We start from the raw sequence: 23,568 nt of genomic DNA on the forward strand, positions 1-23,568 counted from the left end.
CCTGTATTTATCCCTCTGATATATTTATAGAGAGCAATCATATCTCCCCTCAACCTTCTTTTAGTTCGGCTAAACAAGCCAAGCTCTTTAAGTCTCCTTTCATAAGACAAGTTTTCCATTCCTCGGATCATCCTAGTAGCCCTTCTCTGTACCTGCTCCAGTTTGAATTCATCCTTTTTAAACATGGGAGACCAGAACTGCACACAGTATTCTAGGTGAGGTCTTACCAGTGCCTTGTATAATGGTACTAAAACCTCGTTATCCCTACTGGAAATGCCTCTCCTGATGCATCCCAAAACCGCATTAGCTTTTTTCACAGCCATATCACATTGGCAGCTCATAGTCATCCTATGATCAACCAATACTCCAAGGTCCTTCTCCTCTTCCGTTACTTCTAATTGATGCATCCCCAACTATATAGCTAAAATTCTTGTTATTAATCCCTAAATGCATAACCTTACACTTCTCACTATTAAATTTCATCCTATTACTATTACTGCAGTTTACAAGGTCATCCAGATCCTCCTGTATAATATCCCGATCCTTCTCCGAATTGGCAATACCTCCCAGCTTTGTATCATCTGCAAACTTTATTAGCACACTCCCACTTTTTGTGCCAAGGTCAGTAATAAAAAGATTAAATAAGATTGGTCCCAAAACCGATCCCTGAGGAACTCCACTGGTAACCTCCCTCCAACCTGACAGTTCGCCTTTCAGTAGGACCCGTTGCAGTCTCCCCTTTAACCAATTCCTTATCCACCTTTTGATGTTCATATTGATCCCCATCTTCTCCAATTTAACTAATAATTCCCCATGTGGCACGGTATCAAATGCCTTACTGAAATCTAGGTAAATTAGATCCACTGCATTTCCTTTATCTAAAAAATCTGTTACTTTTTCAAAAAAGGAGATTAGGTTGGTTTGGCACGATCTACCTTTTGTAAAACCATGTTGTATTTTGTCCCATTTACCATTGACTTCAATGTCCTTAACTAATTTCTCCTTCAAAATTTTTTCCAGGACCTTGCATACTACAGATGTCAAACTAACTGGCCTGTAGTTACCCGGATCACTTTTTTTTCCTTTCTTAAAATAGGAACTATATTAGCAATTCTCCAATCATTCGGTACTATTCCTGAGTTTACAGATACATTAAAAATTCTTGCTAATGGGCTTGCAATTTCAGGTGCCAATTCCTTTAATATTCTTGGATGAAGATTATCTGGGCCCCCTGATTTAGTCCCATTAAGCTGTTTCAGTTTCGCTTCTACCTCTGATATGGTAATATCTACCTCTATATCCTCCTTCCCATTTGTCATGCTACCATTATCCCCAAGATCCTCTTTAGCCTTATTAAAGACTGAGGCAAAGTATTTGTTTAGATATTGGGCCATGCCTAGATTATCTTTAACCTCCACTCCATCCTCAGTGTTAAGCGGCCCTACTTCTTCCTTTTTAGTTTTCTTCTTATTTATATGGCTATAGAACCTTTTACTATTGGTTTTAATTCCCTTTGCAAGGTCCAACTCTACTCGACTTTTAGCCTGTCTCACTTGATCCCTACATGTTCTGACCTCAATTAGGTAGCCTCCCATCTTCCACTCCCTGTATGCTTTCTGCTTCTTCTTAATCACCTCTCTAAGATGCTTGCTCATCCAGCTTGGTCTACAACTCCTTCCTATGAATTTTTTCCCCTTTCTTGGGATACAGGCTTCCGATAGCTTCTGCAGTTTTGATTTAAAGTAATCCCAGGCCTCCTCTACCTTTAGATCCATAAGTTCTTCAGTCCAATCCACTTCCCTAACTAATTTCCTTAATTTTTGAAAGTCAGCCCTTTTGAAATCAAAAACCCTAGTTGCAGATTTATTTTTGTTAATCCTTCCATTTAGTTTGAACTGAATTAGCTCATGATCACTTGAGCCAAGATTGTCCCCTACAACCATTTCTTCTATGAGGTCCTCGCTACTCACCAAAATTAAATCTAAAATGGCATCCCCTCTAGTCGGTTCAGCAACTACTTGATGAAGGAATCCATCAGCTATCGCATCTAGGAAAATCTGAGCCCTATTATTATTACTAGCACTGGTCCTCCAGTCTATATCTGGGAAGTTAAAGTCTCCCATGATCACGCAGTTTCCATTAGTATTTACTTTATTAAAGACATTAAAAAGGGCTGTATCCATATCCAAATTAGATCGCGGAGGTCTATAGCACACCCCAAGCACTATCGTAGGAGAGGCTTTACTAGTTTTCTTCCCCAATGTAATTTTTGCCCAGACAGACTCTGTCTTATCCATTGCATCGCTTCTTATTTCTTTACGTTCTACCTCATCATTGATATACAATGCTACTCCATCCCCTTTACCTTTGTTTCTGTCTTTCCTAAAGAGCACATACCCTTCAATTCATCCATTTTAGTCTTTGTGAATAATAGAAGGATGAGAGAGAGAGGCTAGCATGTCTATTTAGTTGAATCTGCCAAACATAACAGATATTTTATCTCAATTGAGTGGCAGTTTATTATTTAAATGTTCTTATGGGATACTCACTTCTCTTCCTTTGAACTTCTGAAGGAAGCATTCTTCATGTTTGGCACTTTGCAGCTTTCAATATTTATATCCTCAACCAGGAAGATCAGGGTTCCTAAGAATTTGGAAATCTGACATTCAGGCAGACTGTTTGTCTAGTCGCGGTGTTAGTTTTTCTACAAGAGTAATCCTCCTTTCCCAGTTTTATGGGATTAAAGCAGCAGCTAGCAAATGTTGCCCTTCTTGGTCTCCCTCATATTTCTTTCCCAGAGAAGTAATATTGAGCCTTATTACAACTACATCCAGTTTTCTTGGTCAGATCTCTCAACTTTCAGAGCTACCAGTGTGTGACAAATGACAGCATCGAGCTCCTATGTTTTGTTGCCCTTTTGTGCCATAATTGACAAATTATGTGTGTTGACTATAAAACCTGGTTTTAAGGATGTTTTCTCACTGTGTGAATTAAATAAATAAATCAGTTTTTAAAAAAGAAAACAGAAAAAATAAATTCCATCATGTGCAACCATAAGAGAGCCCTGCACGGGACTATTTTTTTAATCCTGCTCCTGTCCTGCCCTGCAATACCCACTTCCACTCCCACCTGCTCCTTTCTTGCATTTTTATGCTGCTCCCACCTGCAAAAACCTTAGAACCCACAAGAGACACACATTCTCCCATGCTACAAAAAAATTGATTAATATATTATAAATGGAATTCAGACAAAATTTTTACCACTAAAAGAATAAAACAAATCTTGCTAAACCATGTAAAATATACTTTAATTCCTGTTATAATAGACATCAAATCTCTTTATATCCCTCACTTAAATTTAAATATTAAAACCTTTAAAGATTATGTTTTCCTGCAGATTTTTGCAGTCTGGTTTTTTTTGCCCACCAAGCTCTCCTGCAACAAAGTACATTTAATCCACTCCCGCTGTTGTGTCAGCGGGTCCTGCAGGACCCGTGGGATCCCAGTGCCTTTGCATGGCACTCTCTCCCCTCCTGTCTGAGTCATGACCAAGATTTGAACCATGGACCTTCAGACTTCTACTACTTGAGCTACAGAAGTAATCCTGATTTTTTTTTTGTGGACGAAGTGCTAAAGGGGGATGCCACACACATTTAGTCAGTGATTGCACAACTATTTGGTAGACAGCAACAGAACGCTGGGATCAGGAATACTGGGTTCTAGTCATGGCTGTGGGAGAGGAGTGTTGGATAGTGGCTAATGCAGAGGTTACCAGCTAGATAGGCAAGCACTCTAATTTGACTTGTTTATTCTGAAAGGCAGTGTGGCTGAGACTTTGGTCTACCGTATTATAAACCTAGGTTCTATTTTCATCCTTTCCAGATGTTACCTTGTGCATCCCCTCAGTTAACTTATTTTTAAATTGCTGAGGGAGGCATTGATACTTGCCTGCGTTCTAGTGTAAGAGTAAGAAGTATTGTTCAATAATAAGGCTTGTGAAAGGCTTCTTGGCTATCAGATCAGTGCACTTTGCCCTAGGGTACTTTGTGGGGGAGTGTCTCTCTCACATCTGTGGAATATTGCCTATGTTTGTGGTACAATGGAACAGGCAGATGGATTCAACCAAAATGTGAGACATCTGACTTGGTGTCGGTCTCCATTATGGGAAGCTTCTTTAGGAGTGGTGGAACAATTTTTAGAGTCAGAGTGCTGAAAAACATTGAATAGAACTGTAAACCCTGAATATGATGGAAACCATATATTTGTTTGCTATTACTACTTCAAGCCAAGATGCTGCCAGACCTCCAGCACTGCTAGTTCCAGTACCCCTGGTTTGCTTGTTACATCACTTCTCTGTTAAATATCCTTTCTTTTTCATGATGATGATAAAAAGATATATACAACAAGGAGAAAGTGTCAGTGTTCTATCTTCTTTCTTCCCTTCATTTCCTCTGATATTTTTTTATTTTGTGAGGTTAGCTCATGGAAGTGAACTAAGAGAGGAGAAAGTGAATGAGTTGTAATTTGTATACAGACCTTGATTGAGTCTTTTCCACCCAAACAATTACCATAAAATTAAATTTTCATTCTTGTTTAATATAGAGTTCAGGGCTTGATCCTAAGCCCATTAAAATCAATCCAGAATAGTTAGTTAGTTGTGTGGCACAGATATTTCAGTGTAGTTTCAAGTTAACTTGACATATTAAGACCTGTAAATTGCATGCATATATATATATATATATATATTCTAAACTGGATTGGTGGTGTTAAAAGACCTGTAAATTCAAGCATGAACCACACACACAATTTAAAACATACATGCAATTTACAGATTTTAAAATGTCAGGTTTACTTGAAACTATACTGATATACCGCTGTGCTACACACACATACAAGATTTGACATATTTGACAAGATTTGACCACAGTCTCTTAAGACTGCTGTTATAGCTGATAGAGCTAATAGAATAATGTTTTTAAAGATGTTGCTATTCCTGCTCCACACATGGAGATCACAGTATCAAACATGGTATTTAGTTACTTGTGTTTCATTAGGTGCCTGTGGTTCATGCTTGAAGTTTTAATGACAAAGAATGAGAACAACAGCCATGCCTTCATGAAAAAGATGGCAGAAAACATCAAGCTTACCCGGGATGCTCAGTCTCCTGATGAGCCTAAGGCCAATGAAGTAAGAAATATGATTCACTTGAAAAGTGGTGGTTGAGAACAGAAGGGTTTTGCAATCAGATGTACAACAAGACACATAAGATGTTAGAAAGCACAAAACCAGAAATGTTTGTTGTCCTCTAGAGAGAACGTTAGTTGTAAGCAATGTACACTTGTTACTTATCTCCAGCTTTAAAAAAAAACTGTTGATTTTAGCAGCTAAGTTGAATAAATTGCATTTGTTAAATATTGTCTTCTATTCAGTGTTAATTTTCACTGCAGCCCTGAACTTTTAGTTGCATGTAGATGTTAGACAGTTTCTTCTCTTTGGGAAAATAATGTAATATGTTTAACTACTATGAATGTCTACTGTTGGAGTAAGAAACTGGTTGGTGTGTTCGAGTGAGCAACAGCCATCAGATGTGCTTTATACGTCTAAGGTATTTTTCATTATTCATTCAGGAGTACTGTATAGAAAATAAACTGGGAACTACAGAGGGGGCAAGGTGTGATGAGGAGCGAAGTATGCCGTTATTCTTTAAGTGTAAAATATGTTCTTAATAGTTGATACAGAATTATTTTTGCTCATTGATTATACATTTTAAGAGTACATTCTTGCTACTCTTATGAAAATTATAAATAATATCTAAAGCACTGTTTCCCTTTTTTTCCCCTCAGAAACTCTATACAGTATGTGATGTAGCACTGTGTGTAATCAACAGCAAGAGTGCTTTATGTAATGCAGATTCACCAAAGGACCCTGTATTGCCCACCAAATTTTTTACACAACCTGAAAAGGTAATTTTGTTAGTTCATTTTCTGGGAGGAGTAATACAAAAACTTTGTGACTTAACTTTCAAGGCTATATCGTAATTTAAAATACAGAGCTGGGAGAAAACTTGTATTTATTATAAGAAGTATCCACTTATATAGCACAAATTGTATGCTAAGCCATCTGTCCATCTTGAGCAGATGCAGCTAAAGTTGTTTGTTACCAGGTGATAGTTATTTAAAATACTGATGCTTTAACTGATATTGACAGGACATTGCATTAAGGAGTTGTGCACCTGCTGGGAGGGAGAAATGAAAAAGCCAAAACACAAAGAGAAAGAAGTGGAATGCAAAGCTGGCAAAAAAGTATAGAGAAAACAGATAGATAGATGATTAAATTTTAAAACATCCTACATATATTTAATTCTGATAATTGTTTGGCGTAGTGCATTTACTTTTTTTAAAAAAAAATCCTTTTAATAGAATCTTTAGCCTCTTGGGATTTAAGATTTCCTTGGGCAACCTGATTGTCACCAGTAGAACCCTGTATCACGCTACCATAATCAGGACATAAATTGCTAAAGTAGAGCCAAATGAATTCTACAGGATAGATTTTAATTTCTGGTTGTGCAAGAGAATACATCTCAAAATTTCCAGTATCATAAACGGAGAACCCTTCCAGAGGCTGATATTTCAAAGGTTAAATGATGTAACTTGGTAGTTTATTTGCATCATTATGCAGTAACAAATACTGCAGTGATGCAGGCCAAGTGAGCATGTAGACAGATTGATTTGCATTATGATTGACTAGGTTGATACCTATATATTAAAAAATCAAAATGAAATAAGATTACAACTTTCAGTTTATAAAAACCACTTCTCCTTGGTCTTCCAAAACAAATAATAGAGCTAGACACAACATACACAACAGGGAAATAAATCACTTTTGCTTACCTTCAAGTTAATAGAAAAAATTGTGAATCTGGAATTGAAGTGCGTGACTGCTGAATACAAACTGTGCAGTTCTGAATTCAATTTTGTTGTGCTTTATTAGATTAAATTTGTCACTAGGAAGCTATATAAACTCTTAAGTATAGTTTCTGAAAATTGGAAAGGCCTCAAGACGGTTTGATGATAACAGCTTACGTGACAAAATAAATCATTCACACTGACATAAAAATAAAACATTAAAATAGAGAAGACAAATGCAGATCTAATTACTTTCCTTTTTTACGCAGGACTTCTGTAATGACAGGAATTATATTACAGAAGAGACAAGGGTTCTTCTTTTAACAGGAAAGGTACTGTATGTTAATTAATTGTAATGACTTTGATTGCACATGATATATAGCGATTAATAGGCATTCTAATTTTTCATTTTCAGAGAAATCACTATAAGACTCAGTACAGCAGTTCAAAAAGTGTATTACCAAGTTTGTTTGCTATTTTAATTATTAATAGTTAAACATAGGTGCAAGAATTGTAAATTGCTTTTACTAGAAGGCTCAACAAATGCCTTTAATTTGACATTATTTTCAGAGGGGAGCAGGGGACAGGGCTTGCTGTCCTTGCATTGTCCATCCTGTGCACTGACAAAAATCTGTGGGGGGGAAAAATAGTAATTTATCATATAATTACAGGATACTTCATAATTTGTACACACAAGGGTGCAGAAGCAAGGTTGAAAATGCTTAATTCTGGCATTTACTAGTTTTGGAGGCTTTGATTTTGTCACCTTGTAAAATGTAAAGATCTTAAGAACAGCATAGTTCACACATTTCTCATTTGACACTTCATTTGCATTTGCTCCTTTACATACTCTCTTCCATGTAACTATATGGTACTATATAATTTACTGTAAATTTTGCTTAGAGTCAGAAGCAGTAGCTTTATAGTATTTGTGTATATGATGGAGTTACGAAATACTGCCTACATTTATAGCTTAAATAGTTTTCAAATTTGATTACTGAAATGTTAATATTTGAAACACATTTTCACTGTATAAACTAAGCCCTTCGATTCTTTGATAGTAGTCATTCATCTAATTGAATCTTCTGGAAAAATCAGTTGTAGCTAGCAACTCTTACTAAATAGGGGACATATTTTGCTCACTAATGCAGCTCTAAACACAATAGCAGGCCTGGTTTATTTTCTGTTGCTTAAGTTATTTAACTATTACTATTGTACCAGACATCTGAAAAAATAAACATTTATTCAGTGCCCTAACATTTTAAAGTTTAAGTAAACATTTATTTCACTTTCTTTCAGTTCAAATTTCAGACAGTACATAAATGGTATATTATTTTTATGATAAAACACATAACTCTAACTTTCAAGTAAACTTAGTGCGCTACTTGTTCCAGGGCAGTGTAACTACCCCCAGTCCATGTGCTCAGTAACAGGCTATTTTTATGCAGGATATTAGCATGTTATCATGCCATTATACCAGAGGTCGGCAAACTACAGCCCGCGGGCCACATCTGGCCCGCGGGACTGTCCTGCCCGGCCCCTGAGCTCCTGGCCTGGGAGGCTAGCCCCTGGCCCCTCCCCTGCTATTCCTCCTCCTCCCCTGCCTAGGCAGCGGGGCTGCGCACTCATGCAGCGCGGCAGTGTGTCTGGTTCCGGCTGGGCGGCACAGCTCCCAGACATGCTGCTCTGAGCAGCATGGTAAGGGGGTCGGGGGGGTGGATAAGAGGCAGGGGGTCCCGGGGGGTAGACAGGGGGCGGTTGGATGAGGTGGAGGTTCTGGGGGGGGGGGGTAGGGAGGGGTGGTCAGGGGACGGGGAACAGGGGGCGGTTGGATAGGGCAGAGGTTCTGTGGGGGGCAGTCGGAATGCGGAGGGGGGTGGGGTTAGATAAAGGGTGGAGTCCTGGGGGGCGGTTAGGGGCAGGGGTCCCGGGAGGGGGTGGCTGGGGACAAGGAGCTGGGGGGGGCTGGATGGGTGGGAGATTCTGAGGGGGGCAGTCAGGGGGTGGGAAGTGGGAGGGGGCAGGGGCCAGGCTGTTTGGGGAGGCACAGCCTTCCCTACCTGGCCCTCCATACAGTTTCGCACCCCGATGTGGCCCTCTGGCCGAAAAGTTTGCCCACCCCTGCATTATATCCTATCTCCTGTCTCAGCCACCGGCCATGTATGCACTCAATATAAAAATAAACATCCTGTCTTTTGACTTTTCCCTGATTGCCTCCTAATAGTTTAGTTGTCTCCCTGCTACTAGAGGCCACAGTTCTGCTGGCCAGATGGCTGCTCAGCATCTGTGACATGATTTTCCTGCTTGGCTTCCTGTTAAATTAACCCCCAACTCCAGAGCGGTATGGAGAGAATATTTTTATTTAACATGGTCTAGAAGGAAACCTGAAAACCCACTGGAGAAGCAGCTTTATACCAACCATGCTATAAAGAAAATGCCCTAGCTTCCCACAGAGTGTATGGTGCAGAGAAAAATACCACCTCCTTTTCCTGTCTAGGCACCCCGAACAAATAGATTACCATCCGGTCCATCGAAACCAAAAATACCAACCATGCACCAGAAGTCCCTAAAAGACGTGATGTAGAGCAGTTGGCATTTTACATCAGCTTTCCTTATGCTGAATTAGGAGTGTTCAAATTTCACATTTTCTTGGACAGCGAACCTAATCCTACCCTTCTGTTGGGAAAGTTTGTATTTATTTGCCCACAACTTGTCTTCTACAGATTGCAAGTTTCTTCTGCTTTGTTTGAGTAGTTGTTGCAGAATGCTGCCACCTTCATAAGTTTTTTGGGGCCCCCCAGTATGATATTAACAGTCATTGGCCATTTGCATGCCTGATATGCAAAGTTCTCTGAATAATAATTTTTTTATAAAATCAAGCAGAATGGAACATAGCAATTGACAGCAGCCATTGTGTTAGGAAAGACCTCCCACAAATGCCCTTTATCTCATGTTGCTAGTTAAGATGGGAATTATTGCTGCGAGTGGAAGGGGTTATTTAGTATAATAGTTGTGCAGTTAATCCTCACTGTACCATAAACAATATTTAAAAAAAAATCTTAGTGTGTTTTTTAAAATTCCTGTTTCTATACCTTTAATAAAAGCTTGAATAAATCTCTGTGCATTTTAGCCAAAACCAACTGGTGTATTAGGTGCAGTAAACAAACCATTATCTGCAACTGGAAGGAGACCTTATATTAGAAGCACAGGATCAGAGACTGGAAGCAATATTAGTGTAAACTCAGAGCTGAGCTCTCCTGCAGGAAACAGATCAAGGTACATGGTGTTTGTTTGTTTGCAGCTATTTAATTCATTTAACACTACACTCTTGTGTTTTTGGAAATAAATGTTTTGTTTGTATGCCATTGTACTTTGCTGAATTTGAACAATCAGGAAATGATACTTTGCATTTTTTTTATTCCTATAGCCCAGGGTTCTTTATAGGTACCTTTGTGAGCCTTTTTTTTAAAATAGTCAGGATAATTGACACATTGAGAGGTTGTGAACTGTGCAGGATCATACAGCAAGTCAGTGGCGTAGACAGGAATAGAATCTAACTCTCCTAACTCCCTGCCCTATTTTCAATCAACTAAGCCACAGGTGCATCTCTATATAATTGATCTTGTACCATGTACATCACCATGGAATCTGAGCACCTCGAGACAACACTTATCAACCCCACTAAATTAAGAGAATTTTCTTTCTTGTGTACACTGTGTGCATTAGCTATAATAAAGACAGTTTAGATCCAGATGGATTGCAAATGTATTCTGATGCCATGTGATTGAACACTCTAGCTACTTGTTTTTAATATTTTCCATCTGAAAATATATTAATAAACCACTAACAAGAATATTATTGTGTAATTAGATTCTACAGCCCACGTTTCTAATATGAAAGAATTAAGATTAGTCATGTTGCTTAATAAACAATAAATATAATTTCTCTTCACTTTTTAATGACTGTAGTGTCCCAGTTAAAACAGAGTTTTGCTAATTAAGCACATTTAAGTTGATATGTAGTTTAATAGAAGGCTAAAATGAAAATATAGGAATAAATGTTGCTTATAATATGTGACAGGAAAATGCTTTATTTTCTAAAGTACCTAGGGCCAAATTTTGAAAGGTATTGAAGTGCCTAACTCCCATTGATTTTTAAAAATCTACTGCAGAGAGAGAGAGAAAGAGCTTGCACTTTGAAATTTTAAGGCTGAGTTTAGCTTGCTCATAGTTGATGAACTTGAAAGAAAGAAAGTTGAGTACAACCAAAGGTTCAGTTGTTTCATAAAATTGAAGGGTAGTACCATTTCTATATCCGTTTGGAATATGTTCCTCAACTGGGGCAAAGCTTGGATGGTGCTGGGGTACACACAATAATGGCTCTGAATAGTCTTAATATGGTATGTTTTGTGAAAAATCTCCCCTCCTGGAACAGCTGTGTGCAAGTTCCTGGTCCTGATTAATAGATTTGTTATCTTCCAAACTGGTGATATCACAGTTGAATGAAAGTTAATACTTGCCTGTATGGGAAACATTCTGATAAGGGGAATATAAAAGTGAAGGCAGGTGATTTTTTTTCTACTTTAGTCTGCGCTTCTGTCTGTCTGCGTTGTTTAAGAAGAAAAAAATAGTTGCATACATGTTTTTAATTCCTCTAACAGGGAACAGAGTTCAGATATATCAGAAACTGGGGTCAGCGAAAATGATGAAAATCCAGTGAGGATTATTTCAGTCACGCCAGCAAAGACAGAACCTGTGAAAAACAAGGTAGATTTCATATTTTTAAAAGTGAACACTATTTTTATAGCTAATCTGGCATAGAAATTCATTTAGTACATACCAGAATTTCCTAGATGGTCTCTGAAAGAATTGATGCCTCATCTCATTCAATATAATTCTCATTTCTTTTGTCAGCCCATAAAAAGACAGCTCATTTTCAGAACAACTCACCATTTTTTCAGACAAATGGATAGATGGCATGTATTGTCAAACAGTATGGACTACTTAAGAGAGTTAATCCTATTTTATGAAATACCAATGGGGGAGTAAAAGGGAGTACAATGGAACCTTCACGTTTCCCATCTTTTTTTCAGTTTGTTCAGTTTTAATGTTGTTTTAAGTTAAGGTTATATCCAGTTTGATTATTTACATTTGATAGACCTGCCTGGTCTGTTAAATATGTGGTCAGAGATTGCACTCAGTTTAATAAAATCACTAGAAATGATGTGTCATGGGTGTTGAAAAGATGCTTAGTCTATAACACCCAATTAACGATTGTTGAGGGGAGAGAGGAATATGCACAACAGCACAAGAGTTAAGTAAAGAGTATTCCTCCCAGCATTACATTTCTTTGTATCCACTGGATTGTGCCACAATCAAAATAGTATTTAAACTTTTGATTTTTTTAATATTTTATTTCCTTGAGCTTTTTTAAAGAAGAAAAAACCTCTCTCATAGAATACAATTTTTAAAAAATATCTAAGGTCAGTACTACATTTTTGTAATTATGGAGAAGGGAATGGATAGTGCTAATTTTATGATTTAATATATATATTCATCCAGTCTCAAGTAAATATTTAGGTAAAGTTGTAAGCAGGCATTTCAAGTGCATTTTGTGGAAAGAGGCTAATTGTTATGTAGACAAGGTTGAAGATGCTGTCATGTAAGATCATTTATGACAGGTGTGGCCAACCTGAGCCTAAGGAGTCAGAATTTACCAATGTAAAGAGCCACAATAATACATCAGCAGTCCCTCATTAGCTCTCTGTCTCCTGCTCACCAGCAGCCCCGCCAATCAGCGCCTCCCCCTCTCTTCCCACACCTCCCAATCAGCTGTTTCATGGTGTGCAGGAGGCTCTGGGGGGAGGAGGAGGAGCGAGGACATGGCAGGTTCAGGGGAGGGGGCAGGGCCTGTAGCAGAGCCAGGTGTTGAGCATTGAGCACCCCCCGGCACACTGGAAAGTTGGCGCCTGTAGCTCCAGCTCCGGTGTCGGTGCCTATACAAGGAGCCACATATTAACTTCTGAAGAGCCGCATGTGGCTCCAGAGCCACAGGTTGGCCACCCTTGATTTATTACATCCTACCTGCACCTTCTCCAAACTGAAAACAATCTTTCTGAAATTTCACAATCGTGAGTTTTTGCCAGGGTGGAATTTTTCTGTAAAGTTTGTGACACATTGGACAAGGCATATGGGAGATATGACAGTTCAAAAAAGTAAATGTTCCCAATTTTTGAGATTTTGGTTGAGATTTTCAAAGCTATAGGGTATTTAGGTACACCGCTCCCATTGATATCACAGGATGTTGTGTAGCTAAATTACCTAGTTGGATTTGGAAATCTCAACCCTTATTCATTTGCTTCATAGTGATTCCAAGATGTCTTGCTCAAGGGAACAGCAAATTTATTCTAAGCTGTTGGCCCTGATGAGAACTTATTTCTTCAAGATAATTTAGTTATTAAAGACGCTTGTGATCCTGTGTCCACATGTCTATTTTTTTAATTGAGGTGATCTACACCAATTGAAAGTTAGCTTCCTAACCTGTAAGAAATGTATTTTACAGAAACATATACTAGGAAGCCTGTATCCACACACAAGTGTGAGGAGGGAAGAGTAGGTTTATAGCCAAGAGTACCTGAATTCCATTCCCAGTGCTCCCATTGTTCGTTAAGTTGCTCTTGACTGCTAAGGAAAACTAACTAGGATTACACACAATTATACAAATAGTGACTATTTTGATGGTCACTATGAATAAAATATTGCCTAAGGGGAAAAATAGTTCCCGAGATGTATATGTTTTTTCCATACATGTATTTTATAGAATCTGTTTAATCTCTACCCTTTCTTTCTGATACTACATTTTGAATCATTTGTAATCATGCTGAATTATTTCCCTATATGATATAAATTGTATATAATTATAGTTACTTAGAAATTTTTAGGGAGCTTTCAAGAACAACTTATGTATAACGATTATGACCAAAATATAGAAAATTTAAAATTCTTCCCAGGCACTAACAAAATGCCTCATATGAGACTATTTAAAAAAAAACAAACAGGAAAAAATAGAAAAAAAAATTACCAGGAAGTTTGTTTAGCCATTTTAAAATAACAATGTAACTTCTAACGAGAGTAATCCTAGTTTCAGACACCACATCTAATTTATGGTGAATGGTTTTAATGGATGTGTTTTAAATTACATGAGATGATCAGGTGCCACATTAAAAAAATTATATATGGCATTTATCAAATAGCTAAACAAAAACCTTTAAATTTTTCATCCTTTAAAAAAGAGGCAGGGGAATTAGCACTGTTTTAATGTGTCTGAAAAACCCTTGGAAATATTTGAGTTTGAGTTTTATTACTCTATAGCATTGGTTTTCAACCTGGGGTCTGCAGACTAAGATTTGCAAAGGGATCTGCACCTCTGTTCAAAATTTTTTAGGGATCTGCAAATGAAAAAAGGTCAAAAAACACTGCTCTATAGCAAAGTAAAGACTAACAGATATTTCATGATGCCAAATGAATATCAAATGGAAGCAATGTCAGCCAAGCAAACAGCCAGATGGTTGGTCTGATTTAAAAATAATTAAATGGCTGATTTCTGATTGGCTGAACCATAGACCAAGTCTGTTTCCTAAGACAGCAATAGTTCAGCCTTTTAATAATGGTTATTTTACAAGCACCTAAGGTACATTCCTGATGAGGAACCTTTTTTTTAACCTAGCATGTTTACAACTTTTGTAGATTAAATAGTGTATACAATCCTTGGCAAACTCAAAATGCTATATTAATATGTTACAGATTCACCAAAACATTATATAATGTTCTGTATTACTTAGTGGAAAATAAAGAGATGGTGGCAGAATTATGAACTTGGCGGTGAAGTTATTTTATGTTATAGGTGCCATTTTAAATTCTGGTGGCATCAGAGCAATTTTTCTTTTTGTCTCTGGTATTGAGTAATGAATTGTACTGTAATTGTACTTGTACTGCATAAATAAGGAGATGCAAAACCATCACAATATTTTTGCTAATCTGAAGTTCAGACTTGTGTGTTCTATTCATAAGCCATATGAAAAAATGGCCCCACCTACCGGGTTCAGCTCTACTTGTATTTTTACCCATATGAATAATTACAGGTTTTCAAGGTACACAGGAAATAATGTAAATAATTTCACTGGGTCTGTTGCCAAGGAAGAGCCATGATGTTAACAGTCATCATCTTAGGTATGCTCCTTGAATACCCCTCTCTCCTCCTCCATGTGAGATTTGCTGGAGAAGTGCTGGCAACTGTTCCAGGGGCCACTGATTAGATGGCCACTCACCACCTCTCCCCTTTGCCCTTGGTTCCATTGTGCAGCCCTGCCCTATGTAAGAGGAAAAACACCCTCTATCCCCACATACACACACTCATTGCTCCCTGTACCTAATGAATGTGGCAAAATGTGTGGATGGGAGATTCCCCCCATACCCCAGTTTCCATCCTCCTCACTTCCCCAAAACCTTTTTTTTTTTTGGTCATGGAGTGTGTTCGGGAAGGGGTTTCATTTTATTACTACTACTACTAGCACAGCTTTACTGGAGGTTGGTCTCAGAAATCCATCTATTAAAGTAAACCCCCTTTTTGCTGCACTAAAGTTTTCTTTCACCAGAGACATTGCTTACTGCCCCTCTAGTAGATCTCCCAGTGATGGGCAAAGAGACTGTGAAGGAGCATGCCTCGTAGGACCATGGTGGGAAGTGAGTGTGTTATAGTCCTGCCATGATCTTAGTTACTTTCAAAATACAAAGAAATTACTGTGAGACTCAAAGAAAGTGCACTGTATCATACATTATAAGTTTCATGTATTAAATTTACTGCAAGCAAACTATGCCAAAAAGTTCCATTTTGGTATGTGTTTTCACTAGAACCAAACCTTACATGTTGGGTGGGTGTTTGTATGATTTGTTGCATATCTGCTTCAGAAATTCATGCTTTTGTCTGAAGTAGATAACAGTTACAGCTTGGCCTTTAGGGATCTTGTTTTTGCTAAATAGGAATTTTTCTTTTCTTTTCTAGGAAATTCATTCTGATCAGGCTACACAAGGAAACATTAGCACTGAACGTGGAAAAAAAAGAACAGCAGCAGCAGCTGGATCAGAAAATATTCATCAAAAAACAGAAGAAAAGAAAGCAGATGAATCAGGACCACCAGCCCCTCCCAAACCTAGGAGAGGGCGTCCACCAAAGTCTGAATCTCAGGGCACCACAGTAAAAAATGATGAAACAAATAAACCATCTGGCAGGGGAAGGAAAAGGGCAGCAGTTAGTCAAGAGAGTTCAGGGAGTTTAGAGGCAGGTAATGCCAAAGCACCAAAACAGCAAGACATAGCAAAAAAAGCAGCACCAGCACAGAGACAAATTGATCTACAAAGGTAAAAATAGCATCTTTCCTACCTCCAAGATATATCCTGAGCTTTAGAAGTAATGTATTCAACAAATGGTCAAGCACTCTAACCAAAACATTTATTAATACCCAGCATCATGGCTCAGCACATTGCATTGTGAAATATTTTTTTTCCTGGGGTATCTCAAGATTAAACCTATGTATATGCTATGAGAACAAGGTTCAGAGCACTGAATATAGTATAAGTCCAGAAACCATATCCTCTTTTTGTACAGTATTATTTCTTGAATGTGGTGCTTCCATTGGCATCATCTGCATCACTATGTCAAAGAGCTAAGTTTGTTGGAGTTGGGATTTTTCACTCCATTTACTAATGCAAATATACATGTGCTCTAACTCAGGACCCCTGGTCTGGTCAATCGACTAACAAAGTTAAAAGCACTATATCTTTGATGAATGAAACAGTTTTTTTAAAAACATTTGGGTTTTGCTGCTTGTTTAATCCATGTCCTTTCTTGAAACAATCACTTGTCTAAAAATATAAAAAAGCAAATGGATAACAGAAATTGAAATTGTGCATTCACCAAGCAGCTATTTGACTTTGGTACAGCCCTTTTTCATTCTCTGTACACATGCTTTGATTTATTCATTCACTGAATGGTCTTTACATTTGAAACACAACTTCATACACCAGAACTAAACATTCAAAAAATTTGAAGAATTGGCTTAGCACAACCTTGGATGCCTATGGTTTTCCAAACATGTTTTAAATGTAAGAACCTGCTAAGTAAGTTATGTGCTCAAAAAACCCTCAACTTAACCTGAAATAAGTATTTGAGTAGGTCTGTTAGTAATTTACACAGCAAGTTCTTTTTAAAGAGCTTGCAGAGATCATAGATTAAAAATAATTTAAAAGTGGAAAAAATACAGCAAGAAATTAATTTTTAATAAGGAAGAGGCTGCATCTTGAAAGCAGTCCAAAAATCACATGGGCATGATTGTAATCATTATTGATATGAGATGTCATATCAGAATAGAGAAAATCATGTCTGTGACAGCATCAACCTAGGAAGTGAGGGGATTGCCCACAGAGACTGTTGTTTCTAATTTTCAACTAAATTCAGTCTGTATGGGACAGAATGAGATCTTCCCCAGCCTTCCCATCTCGCATCAAGACAGAGGGTATGTCTACACTACGAAATTAGGTCGAATTTATAGAAGTTGATTTATTTTAGGAAGCACTTTCATACAGTCGATTGTGTATGTCCCCACTAAGCGCATTAAGTCGGTGGAGTGAGTTCACAGTACTGTGGCTAGCATCAACTTTTGGAACACTGCACTGTGGGTAGCTTTTCTGCAGTCTCCACCGCCCACTGGAATTCTGGGTTAAGCTCCCAATGCCTGATGGGGCAAAAACATTGTGGCGGGTGGTTTTGGGTACATGTCATCAGTCACCCTTCCCTCCGTGAAAGCAACGGCAGACAATCGTTTTGCGCCTTTTTTCCATGCAGACGCCATACTGCTTTCAGCAGATGGTGTAGTAGGACTGCTAACCGTCGTCATCGAACCACCGCTTTTGCTGCAACTCTGCTCTCCTGCTCTTGTCTCGATAGCGAATTTCTCCATGTTGGCTGTCATGGGCTCCCGCTTGCGTTGCAACTCTGCTCTCATGAATCCACCTCGCAGGTCCTCTCGTTGTTCTCTATAAATATCTACTCTCCTAGTATCCATCGTCAGCCACCGCTTCTGTTGCAACTCTGCTCTCCTGCAGACGCCATACCATGGCAAGCATGGAGCCCGCTCAGATCACCGCAGCAATCATGAGCATTGTAAACACCTAGTGCATTATCCTGCAGTATGTTCGGAAACAGAACTTGCAAAAGCAGGCGAGGAGGGGACGGCAGCGCAGTGACGAGAATGATGAGGACGTGGTACAAAGTACAGGCCCCAGCAATTTGGACATCCTGGTGGCAATAGGGCAGGCTCGTGCCATGGAATGCCGATTCTGGGCCCAGGAAACAAGCACAGAATGGTGGGACCTCATGTTGCAGGTCTGGGATGATTCCCTGTGGCTGCGAAACTTTTGCATACGTAAGGGCACTTTCATGGAACTTTGTGACTTGCTTTCCCCTGCCCTGAAGCGCAGGAATACCAAGATGAGAGCAGCCCTCACGGTTCACAAGCAAGTGGCGATAGCCCTCTGGAAGCTTGCAGCGCCAGACAGCTACCGGTCAGTCGGGAATCAATTTGGAGTGGGCAAATTTACCCTGTACACTCTGGACAGTAGTCAGGAGCTGTTCAACTATAGGCTGAGCAAGTGCAGAATGGTGGTAGAGTGTGCATTTGGATGTTTAAAAGCGCGCTGGCGCAGTTTACTGACTCAGTTAGACCTCAGCGAAACCAATATTCCCATTGTTATTACCGCTTGCTGTGTGCTCCACAATATCTGTGAGAGTTAGGGGGAGACATTTATGGCGGGATGGGAGGTTGAGGCAAATCGTCTGGCCGCTGATTATGCACAGCCAGACACCAGGGCGGTTAGAAGAGCACAGCAGGGCATGCTGTGCATCAGAGAAGCTTTGAAAACCACTTTCATGACTAGCCAGGCTATAGTGTGACGGTTCTGTTTGTTTCTCCTTGATGAAAACCCGCCCCCATGGTTCACTCTACTTCCCTGTAAGCCAACTGACCTCTCCCCTTCAATCACTTCTTGCAGAGGCAATAAAGTCATTGTTGTTTCAAATTCATGCATTCTTTATTAATTTGTCACACAAATAGGGGAATAACTGCCAGGAGAGGAGGGAAAGACAAGGCCATACTGCACTTCAAAACTTATTGAATGCCAGCCTTCTGTTACTTGGGCCGTCCTCTGGGGTGGAGTTGTTGGGTGCCTAGAGGGGCCCCCTCCTCCCCCTCCCTCCACGTTCTTGGGTATCTGGGTGAGGAGGCTATGGAACTTGCGGAGGAGGGCGGTTGGTTACACAGGGATTGCAGCGGCAGTCTGTGCTCCTGCTGCCTTTCCTGCAGCTCAACCATATGCTGGAGCATATTAGTTTGATCCTCCAGTAGCCTCAGCATTGCATCCTGCCTCCTCTCATCACGCTGCCACCACCTCTGCTCTTGATCCTGACACCTCTCCTCTTGCGCATCCCTCCTGTCCTCATGTTCATTTTGTGCTTTCCTGGACTCTGACATTGCTTGCCTCAACACATTCTGCTGAGCTCTTTCAGTGCAGGAGGACTGCATGAGCTCAGAGAACATTTCATCACTAGTGTGTGGTTTTTTTGCCTTCTTATCTGCACTAGCCTCTGGGACAGAGATGAGAGGGGGAACGTTGAAACATTTGCAGCTGTGGGAGGAAAAAAGGGAGAGTAGTATTTAAAAAGACACATTTGAGAGAACAATGGGTAAACTCTTTCACAGTGAACCAAGCTGTTAACATTACATAGCACATGTGCTTTCGGTACAAGGTCGCCCCCCTCCTCCCCCAATTCTCTGGAATGATCGCTTCTCCCCTCCCCCCACCATGTGGTTAACAGCAGGGATGATTTCTTTTCAGCCTCAGGCAAACAGCCCAGCAGGAACAGCCACCTCTGAATGTCCCCTTAATAAAATTCCCCTATTTCAACCAGGTGACCATGAATGATATCACTCTCCTGAGGATAACACAGAGAGATAAAGAACGGATGTTGCTTGAATGCCAGCAAACACGGACCATACACTGCCGTGCTTTGTTAGGCAGTGATTCCAGACTACACGCTACTGGCCTGGCGTGGTAAAATGTCCTACCATGGAGAACAGAATAAGGCTGCCCTCCACAGAAACCTTTTGCAAAGGCTTTGGGAGTACCTCCAGGAGAGCTTCATTGAGATGTGCCTGGAAGATTTCTCCAGACATGTTAACAGACTTTTCCAGTAGCTGTACTGGCCGCGAATGTATCTCAAGTCTTCAGGGCAAATTAATCATTAAACACGCTTGCTTTTAAACCATGTATTAGATTTACAAAGGTACACTCACCAGAGGTGCCTTCTCTGCCTTCAAGGTCCAGGAGCTTGCATTGGGAGGGTATTGGCTCCAGGGTGATAAACAGTTCCTGGCTGTCAGGGAGAATGGTTTCATCCTCCTCGTCTTCCTCGTCCCCAAAATCCTCATCCCTGTTGCGTGAGACTCCCCCCTTGCAGGTAGTAGTGGAAGGGGCACCACCTAGAATAGCATGTAGCTCATCATAGAAGCGGCATGTCTGGGGGTCTGACCGAGAGCGGCTGTTAGCTTCTTTGGTTTTTTTGATAGGCTTGCCTGAGCTCCTTAAGTTTCACGCAGCGCTGCTGCAGGTCCCTGTTATAGCCTCTGTCCTTCATGCCCTTGGAGTTTTTTTCAAATATTTTGGCATTTCATCTTTTGGAATGGAGTTCTGATAGCACGGATTCCTCTCCCCATACAGCAATCAGATCCAGTACCTCCCGTTCTGTCCATGCTGGAGCTCTTTTGCGATTCTGGGACATCATGGTCACCTGTGCTGATGAGCTCTGCATGGTCACCTCTGCTGATGACCTCACCGTGCTGGCCAAACAGGAAATGAAATTCAGAAGTTCCTAGTGCTTTTCCTGTACCTGGCTAGTGCATCTGAGTTGAAAGTGCTGTCCAGAGTGGTCACAATGGAGCACTCTGGGATGGCTCCTGGAGGCCAGTACTGTTGAATTGCATCCACACTACCCCAAATTCAACCCAGCGATGTCGATTTCAGCACTAATCCCCTTGTCGTGGAGGAGTACAGAAATCAATTTTAAGAGCCCTTTAAGTCAACAAAAATAGCTTCATGTGAACAGGTGCAGGGTTAAATCAATCTACTGCTACTAAATTCAACCTAAACTCATAGTATAGACCAGGGCTGAGACACCTGCTTGAAGTGACAGATAATGGCCACAAAACCACAAAGGGTCATATTAGCATACAGTCAAAAAGAATCTGTATTTTACATTTTTCCTTGAAATTCTGTGGTATTTAATTTTTTACATACTTAAACAAGCCATGCAATGTATTAATTCAATGATTCCTAAAGGAATGTCAAAACAGTGTTAACATTTTTCAGAAGCCAGGTGCTGGGAAGTGATGGAGATTCACTGCTGGAGATAGACTCAAGTCCAGGATATTCATCAAATGATATGGATCATTTTAAAGCCTGTGAGAGCAGCCAGGAAGACAATGAGGATACAGAGCTAGCAGAGGGAGGCTTCCTAAAGGTGCAGCAGGGACATACAGGGCTATTTTATAATTTTCTTGTAGTTTGTGCAGTAGGGAAGCAAGGAATCCCATTTTCCTTCTATAAAAATCACCTTTGAGAGTGAGACATATCACAAAATCTTAGCTTTTTAAACTATTATTTGTGGATATCAGAAAGTATTTGCTGGGTTACTTGCTTTTAGATAAGAGTTCGGTGATAGTCTTTTGTAAGCTTGAATTCTTAGAGCAGTTGTTTTAAGTTACTCTCCCCATTCTACTGTATTAATTCAGTCTGATTCAACAAGAGAAAATGCAAGTCGGTTATGGAAATTAAAGCATATATCTATCTTCATTCAGGTTTCTGTATCACAACTTTTGGTTAAAACATGAAAATACACAGTAGGGAAATGCGGACTTATTGAACCAGTGCTGAGCTAGTTCAGAAAAAGATACAATATAACGCTGGAAGATTAAAAGCACAAATGAAGAGTCAAGCATATTGTAGGAACTTAAATGTACACATTGGTGAGGCTGGCTTTAATGGTTCAGAAGTAATTGCATTTTCTTTACCCAAATATTTAACTCTTATTTTCTTTTCTCCCCATAAGGTAAAAAGAAAGCTTACTCGAAAAGGGAGGAAATGAAGGCCAAATAAAGGCAAGCTCCAAGCTTCTGCAAAAACTAAGATTCTGAAATTTCTTATACAGGAACGGAAATTACTTCAAAACACACAGCTTTCAGCTCTGAAAACAGAAGGAAAACTGTGCTTCCCTTTTACATGAAATTAATCCTTCTCAATGGAAACGTAAAGCAGAAACTCTTGAGAAAGAGGCTAAAAGCATCTGTACTTATTTCCCCAGAGACTTTTTTTTTATGAAAAGTCAATAATTAAGCAAATTGCTTAACACTTGGTTCCAGTTTCTGCATATCTGGAGTTTAAAAGTATTTTACTCCATTAATTTTCATGCTGCATTTTTTTTTTTTTTTTTTTAAGAAAGTCAAAGGAGGTTCTTTTACTGAACTTGAAAATTTGTGATCCTAGAGCCAGGTTATTCCCATGTTTCACAAGAAAAAGTAGAAGTCTACTGAATGGAAACAAGAGTAGAGGAAAATCACAAGAAATATTTCTTTGCTTTACTTTTGGAGACTGTTTTATGTATAATTCTTTCCGCCTGCCTACTTTTCTGCAAAAATAAGATGTACAGATTTCAGTTCCCTGTTATGAAAAGTCATGTGGTGGCAATTTTATAAATGTTGCTTTTTGATTTTTATCAGAGTGGGAAAATAATCACTTAAAATTATTATTGATTTACAAGTAGACATTTCATTTTTTAAATTTTTCCTCCATTTTAGTTTAATATAATTTGCAATAAATGTACATATTGATGTTTGTTTTATAAAAACATATATCACTTTTAAGTGTTTTTACTCCAGCAGTTCTGTTGGAATATTCAAAATTTTAAAGGAGTAAAGACAGTCCAGCATTTGATTTTATAATGTTTGTCACCAGATTTTTATTATTGATGTAAAAAAGTCAATTTTTAAAAATAGTTGGACTTTGGCAGCTTTGTAAGGAAAGTTGGAAATGTTTAGGATTGCTCTCAATTTTAAGCATTGTGCTGATTGGAAGTAAGTGTGTTTTTGCATTTTGTCTTCCTGTCCAGGCTCATTTTTAATGTTTATTTTAGAAGACTGTTGCATCAATATTATGTTTCCTGGCATCGTTCAGCATAGATACAGTGTACACTTTTATGTACACATGATCATATTTAAGTTTGTTGCATAAAATAAACGCTTCTAGGTGTCATATGGTGGTCCTTTTTTCATTCCCCCTAAATCTAATTATTGTGTATCTGTACACAGGAACATTGCATTTGAACAAATAGACTATGTGCTGACAAGTATGTAGTCAAAGCGGAAAATTTGCATATGAAAAGACTGATCTGTTTTTTGTAAATTCATTTTTCCTACCTAGACAATAAGCACTGGACTGCAACTCAGGAGAACTGGGCTCTATTCCTGGTTCTGCCCTTGGCCTGCTGGGTCACCTTGAGCA

At 39.2% G+C, this 23,568-nt stretch overlaps 1 protein-coding gene across 1 annotated transcript in view; it reads left to right on the forward strand.

The window, feature by feature from the left end:
- PDS5A (PDS5 cohesin associated factor A) overlaps positions 1-23,319 on the forward strand; it is a 183,707-nt gene extending 160,388 nt beyond the window's left edge. The window contains 8 exon segments of the mRNA XM_038399415.2: positions 5,054-5,186; positions 5,843-5,962; positions 7,174-7,236; positions 10,035-10,180; positions 11,565-11,670; positions 15,965-16,320; positions 21,382-21,532; positions 22,121-23,319. Of these exon segments, the coding sequence (XP_038255343.1) occupies positions 5,054-5,186; positions 5,843-5,962; positions 7,174-7,236; positions 10,035-10,180; positions 11,565-11,670; positions 15,965-16,320; positions 21,382-21,532; positions 22,121-22,156 (1,111 nt within the window). The 3' untranslated portion in view covers positions 22,157-23,319.
- The last annotated feature ends 249 nt before the right edge of the window (positions 23,320-23,568 follow it).

The sequence above is a fragment of the Dermochelys coriacea genome, chromosome 4, assembly GCF_009764565.3.
Source record: "Dermochelys coriacea isolate rDerCor1 chromosome 4, rDerCor1.pri.v4, whole genome shotgun sequence".
NCBI lineage: Eukaryota > Metazoa > Chordata > Testudines > Dermochelyidae > Dermochelys > Dermochelys coriacea.